Below are 6,993 nucleotides of genomic sequence, written 5' to 3'. Positions count from 1 at the left end.
ACCACCTCCAGCTCCCAGTCCTTTCAAGATCAATTAGAAATGAGTTTATCTGTACAGCAAAATTGTATATTTTTAATGTATGAAAGTAACTGAATGAAAACACAAGGAGTGCAATGAGAGTAATGTTTCCTGGAAATTTGTGTTTTCTTGTCCTACAAAACCCCCAGTTTTTTAATCTTATGCTTCCCAGGGCATCTATCTGCTAGGGAAGAGATTGTGATAATCCTGAACTATGTAACAAGGAGAATTTCAGTTTTTAAAATTTTAAATAGGAATTTGAAGCAGGCTATTGTCTCCAGAGAGACTTTTCAGAATTCCCTTATTTCTTTATTTCTCTGCATTGCTGTTTCCACAATTGACTTCAATTGAAGGACCAAAAAAACCTCAATTTCTCATTTACCTGCCACATAAAGAAACTTCCTTGCTCCTGTAAGATCACTGAACATCCAGCTGCCCTCTAGGGCTTCTCCCTCCCAAGTGACTCCAGGCAGCCCCCACTGTGGCTCTGCCATCTCAGGGTCTGGCTTACTCCCCGCTGGCAGGCCTCTCACTCCCATCCCCCACTATGCCTGGAGTCCAGGCCCTCGGCCTCCCCTGTCCACAGAATACAGTCCTGGGCCCTGTTTTATTAGAAGAGACAAAATTGCCCAGATAGGAAGGGAGACATGGGTTTTTGCGGCTCCTCAATCTGAACTTCAAACACACACTTTTTTTCCCACTATATCTGCCTTCAGTTTTACATGGTGATTCTAATTCCAAAGCCTTGCTGAAAATCTGTGGGGGAGAGCTGGAGAGGAGAGATGGTTTCCTTCTCTGAAATGTTTCCTTCTGTATCCAAACTATCATTTTCATATCCAAAGTTGATTCTGAGCTGTCCACTTCAGTGCATTTCAATACTAATCCTTAAGTCTAAGTAACTCTCACTTATATTCCTTAAGATGTTCTTTTACTCCTGCCCCCACCTTGTCCACAGAAGTAAGATGATTGTTTAAATGTGTAAATCACTTCATGTCAAGTGCTTTTCTAAGTTTTCAATGCCTTCTCATTTCAAGTTGAAAAAATTCAAATATTTCACATGAACCACAGTGCCTGTATGCCTCAGACCCCACCTCCCTCTCTCTTCCTCTGCCCCAGACACAAGTGAGCTTCCTTTCTATTCCCAAGGAAACAAAACCATCAAGTCCCACATTAGGTCTATTATACTTGCTGTTTCCTTTAAGTGAGAGTCAGCTATGGACCTTCCTTCTCGCCAACTGGGTCTCTGAAAGGCCTCCTGCTCCAGGATGCTTTCCCGGGCAGCCTACAAGCCAGCCATGCCCATTCTGCTCTATCGTCCCATCCCCTTTACTTCTTCACAGTACATGTTGCCAATTGTTGTTGTCATATTCATTTATTAGTGGACTTGCTTATTGGGATGAATCAATGAATTAACCATGTGAAATATTTAGTGTTGAAAAGGAAGTGGAGACTCAGAGCAAAGACAATGGCACTTGTAGTCTGTGCTTGCTCATCTCTACCGGCAGCTTGGGCTGCACTGCCCAGCCATGTACAGTCTCCCAGGTGGTTTCCACCAAGTCATCCTTAGATATGGCTGACAAAACAAATCCCCCTCCCAGCCAGCCTGCCAGAACCCAACAAGCATCACCCCAAATCATTCACCAACATCACACAATATAACCATCCCATAAAATAAGTTTTGTTTGAAATGTTTTGATATAACTACTAAAAAGAGTGCAGAAAAGAATAACCTTCATTCTTCAATTGGCTGAATGGACAATATTAGAAATAAAATCAGATTTTAACATTTTGGTTACCTTTAATGTATTTTTGAAAAAAATACTGGTGATACATTTTAAAGGCACCAATGACTCAGAAACATTATTTTCTGAGCCTCTACAGACCAAACTGGTCAAAAGGGCCTAGTCTTCTAAAAAAGTGGGGAGGAGAGGGAAAGAGGGAAGGGAAGAGACCAGAGGGGAACCAAAGTCCAGGATTCATCCAAATCGCATCAGCACCCAGAGCTGGCCGAGAGAATGGAGGTTTAGGTGCAGATCAGACTCTGGCAATGTCTGTGGGGCCTCATTTGCAGAGACAAGCATCCAGTGGATGAAACCTCATTGGCAACAGAGAAATCAGTGTCGAAAGAGGTAATGGTGTCCGGGAGGAAGAATAGCTGTATGTCATAAATAACGTGGACTAAGGAGGTCCCATGGCAGCACCGCACATTGTGAAGGTTCTGAGGTGTACACGTGCCCAGTCTTAGGGAGCCTCCACGCGTCAGAGTAGCAGGCTACCAAAACATCCCCTGGGCTCAGGGTGCAGGGACACAGCAGCACCCGGAAGCCTTAGCAGAATGCGGGGACACAGGGCTCGGCGGTGCAGCGTTGTCCAGTGAGGGTCCGTCCAAAGACAGGGCCTGAGCACCGGGATCCTGAGCTGCGCATGCTGTGCTCAGCAAGAGGCGCTTCTTGGCTGGGACCTGGTCAGTCAGCTCCTGAGTCCCCTGCTCCCGAGTTCGACGGCCAGGACCCCGCCTGCCAATTGGGTGGAGACCCAGGTCGGATGGGCCCGAGGTTGTCAGCAGGGCTGAGCTGTGCTCCGGGGGCCGACAAGTGGCATCCCTGCCCTGAGCTGCAGAGGGAGGATCAGAGGCCCACACGCGGCGCCGAGACGCGCGCAGCCTAGGGGCGCGGCGGGGGCCCCCTCGCCCCGCGGCCACCTGCCTGGCAGGGCTCAGTGAGCGGCGGGGCGGCAGGTCCCGGAGGCCCAGCGTGGCTCTCCCGGTCGCCCACAACTCCTTCCAGGTGCCCGGCTCCTGGCTGCCCGCGGCCGCGGGTGCCACGTGGTTCACCGCCGCCCGGTCCTGCCCGTGCTTCCAGAGCTCATAGCGCTCGGGCTGCAGGGTGCGCACGAAGACATCCATGGGAAAGCTGACCCTGGCCTCCCCGCAGCTGCACTGAGAGGCCGCTTTGCCATAATTGATCCAGCGCGGCATGGCGAAGTTGATGGCCTCTGCGCAGTTGAAGCCGTGGTTGAAGCCAGCGTGGTAGCCGTAGGGAAATGTGACTATGAACTCGCCAGCCTCCTGCGTGACCCGACTGAAGGGGATCCTGTTGTTCCTGAGGACAGTGGGTGACATGAGGGCCACCTTGTGCCGCAGGAAGGCCCTGCAGCTGTGGGCACTGGCTGGGAAGAGCTCCTTAGCCAGGCGTTCCAGGCGCCAGCCATGCTCTGGGGGCACCGCGTACCACGTTTTGGGCTCCCCGAAGTGCACATAGTTGATACTGTACAAGTCCATGTCCTCTGTATGCCATGCGAATGTGGTCTTCCACATGCCGAAGTACAGGTAGGGTGTGTTGACGCCTTCAATGACCACCCCACACTCCTGCTCCAGCAGGTCCTGAATGGTACCCAGGTGTCTGAGGTTCCACTGCTTAGTGTTTGCATCAAATAAGGAGCCGTTGACGTCAGCGCCATAGATCGGTGAACTGTAGAGCCGGGTTTTCCAGAATTTTCGCTCCAAATCGTCAAAATCCGAGTGTGGTGGTGCCTGATATTTAGCACTGTTTGCCAGGTGGCAATACTCCCTGACTGTCATGGCCTTCTTCTTCTTAGAGTATTGAGTGAACACACCAGCCCTGCCAGAGACAGCCTGCTGGAGGGGAGTGGGGATTAGGATGTCACTGATGTCATCGTATGTCTTCCTGGCTTCCCACCCCTTGGGGGGGATTATCTTGGCCACACCTGCTCGGTGTGCACCTTGAGATTCCATATAAATAATATATTTCTCAAAATCATTAAACTCTTCTTCAGTTGGGTAGAAGGTCATGATTCTACAACTTGGGTTCTGGGTACAGTTTGCCTGAGACTTCATAGCCTCCATAATAACAACAAACTCTCAAGTCTTCAGGTATGGTCTGGATAGGTGAGGATGGTGGAAAATGCTATTATTCTAAAATTAGTTTGAGTGTCTTTGAGTCAGCAGGAACTACCCGTGGACTTTTATGCAAATGAGATGATAGTTTTTGGGCTTGCTGATTCACCAGGAGACTGTCCTCTGGGAAGAAGCTGACACAGGAGGCTGAACGTGCAGCTCTGTGACCTTCCTCAGCTGGCACTGGGGTTTGTTCTCTGAGGCCTCCTGACTCACCCAGTCCTGGGTGTATGATGTTCCAAATGTACTGTCTTCAGGACAGTGTTTAAAACAAAACCTAGAAGAAAGAATACAAAAGCTTGAACATTAATGTTTGGAGAAAGTTATTCAGGAGCTACAAATAAAACACCATGAGATCCCACCATGGGATATTATCCCACACTCAAAGAAAGGCTAAAATTTTATAAGATTGATGATATAGGATGTGGTGATGTAGAACAATGGGAATTCTCATACCCTCATAGAGGGAATGGGAATCACACTTTGGGAAACTATTTGGACAGTATCTACTAAAATTGAACTTATGCATGTGTAAGATAGGACATACACAGGTGCTATGATTCAACTGTTACCACCTGTCTAGATAATCTTTACAGCTGTGCATGGAAAGTCACCTCCGATAATGCTCATAACAATATTATTTCTAGTAGCAAATACTGCAGACAACCCAAATGTCCATCAACAGTAGAATGGACAAATACCTTGTGGTACAGTCCTACAATGGAATACAATAGAGCACTGAAAATTACATGAACATATAGGGATAATTTTGCAAACATAATACTGGGCAATATTATCCAGACCTAAAAGACTATCAAATCCATTATTCCAATTTTACATGAAATTTCATCTTTTTCTATAAGTATATATAAAGAAGGAGGAAAGTAATCTATGTGAGAAGTCAGAGCAGTGGTTACCTTTGAGAAAGAGAGGTTGTGAGTGGGAGCATGAGGGGGTCTCTGGAGTAATGTTAATATTTTGTTTGGAATCTTGGTGCTGGTTACACAGCCATCAGAATAACTAATTGTGATCATTCATCCGGCTGTTATGATTTTCACAAATTTCCATATATTTATTTAAAAACAGAGTTTAGAGTGAGAAGCACTGAAGACTAAGAGACATATTTCATTGTATTAACAGGAAAATGAAGAGTGAAAATAAATGAACTAAATATTTGATTGAAGAAGCTAGGAAATGGAAAAAGGAGGAGTAAAAAGTAAGAATGAAAATGAAATTAATGAAAAATAATACATACAAAACAGAATGATGATGGCCAAAAATGTTATTTGAAGAGACTAAGAAATGCAACAAACCATGAGCATAATTGATAAGAAAGGATAGAAAGTAGAAATAAACAATACTAGGCATTAAACAGTGCACAGATCTAGTAATATAGTAGAGAATTTTTCTCAATCTCAAGAAAATCTTATGAACATCTGACATCAACATTTTCAACAGATAAGAAGACAATTTTCTAGAGAGGAAACATACACAAAATGGATCCAAGAAAAAACAAGAAAGCTCAAATATCCCAAATAAGAATCTGGATCAAAATATGACCCCTAAAAAAACCCTGAGACACAATATTTATAGGTGAACCTAGCAAATTTTTAAGAAAACAACTGATTATAGAAATCTTTCATGCTATAGAAAAGGTTGTAAAGCTACTCAGATGAGGCTATACTTATCTGATTGCCAAACTGGAAAAGGACAACATAAAATAAAGCATAAATGAAAGCTTGCTAAATAGAATATTATCTAACCAATAAAGCAAAATGCTAAAAGAATAATACATCATGATCAAATAGACTGTGTCTCAGGAATGCAAGGATGATTCAACATCACAAGATTTAATGATAGAATCAGAATATTAATGAAGGAAATGAAAAATAACATAATCTAATAGGTACCAAAAAAGGATTTCATAAAACTGAACATTCATTAATGATTTGAAAACTCTTTACTTGAAAACCACTCAGAAAAATTTCTACAGTAAGATAAAGTATTTCAATGTAAAAACAAATAGCAAGTATCCTTAACAGTGAAACAAGAGAAACATTCTCTTGTTTAAGGTAGAAAAACAGATACATCAGCAAACTCTCTCATTAGCATGATCTCAAGTGGTCCTTTCTTCTAATTTCCTAGTTTTTCCCCTCTACAAATAATCTGTTTTTACCTTAAACTTTGGACATGCTTACTCCATCCTACTTAGAATCCTCCAAATGTTCTGAAAGTCCCTGCATGATCTGGGACACCATCAACCCTTCCCCTGGCTTTCTCCTGTTCCTGGCTGGGTCTCAGAAAAGCCTCCACTCCTCCTCCTACCTGATGCTCTTTACACATAGGCAGCTCCCCTACCCCTTCAAGGCTGAGCTTAAATATGATCCTTTCAGTGAGGTCTCCTCTGGTAGTTGTTTAGGATAAAATTAGAGATTATTTCCTCTCAAGAAAACATATACTCTCTTCTCAAGAAAAACCTCTCCAAATGAAGCATACTGCTGATCAGGATTTATAAGTCTCTTCAAAATTCTACTCAAATCAGCCCCACCCCAATTCCATCATCCCCAGTCTAATCACAACATAATCCAATCAGCTATCCAACCAGCTCTTCCAATTTAACTAGCCTTCCTTGTTCTAGTAAGTGGCATCCTTTTCAGTGTTATCAGCCCACAAAACAGTGGTGTTTTGCCTGAATTTTTTTCTCTGAGATTTCTTATAAGAAAATAGAAAAGGGAAAGAGGACTGCTGACCCTGAACAAATCTGAAATCATATTTTAAAAATAAAAAAACTTGTAAGCTCAAACAAATGGCTTCCTTCCACAGCCAGAGTTACAGAGACTAGAGCTCAGGTCTGCAGCAAGTATTGATTTGAAACAGTCTTACAAAAGCCACTAGCAAGGACCAGAGAGAGCAAGCCTGTCCTTTGCCCCAGAAAGCAGCCCCAAAGGAATGAGAGACCTAGGAATAAAAGACACACCTGTTAAGAGGAGAAACATGCCTACTCCTATCATAAGTTGGTGTATGAAATCAGAGGAGACTTCCTAGAGATTATGAATCCA

At 43.9% G+C, this 6,993-nt stretch overlaps 1 protein-coding gene across 1 annotated transcript; it reads right to left on the bottom strand.

Moving 5' to 3' along the window:
* Positions 1-1,696: 1,696 nt before the first annotated feature.
* Positions 1,697-4,199, bottom strand: LOC118970427 (lysine-specific demethylase 4D-like). The gene has a single exon (XM_037007598.2). It carries the CDS (start codon positions 3,881-3,883, stop codon positions 2,312-2,314), a length of 1,572 nt encoding a protein of 523 aa, XP_036863493.2. The 5' UTR covers positions 3,884-4,199; the 3' UTR covers positions 1,697-2,311.
* Positions 4,200-6,993: the final 2,794 nt, after the last annotated feature.

Source organism: Manis javanica, chromosome 10, assembly GCF_040802235.1.
Source record: "Manis javanica isolate MJ-LG chromosome 10, MJ_LKY, whole genome shotgun sequence".
NCBI lineage: Eukaryota > Metazoa > Chordata > Mammalia > Pholidota > Manidae > Manis > Manis javanica.
This window is presented reverse-complemented; position numbering and strand designations above follow the sequence as displayed.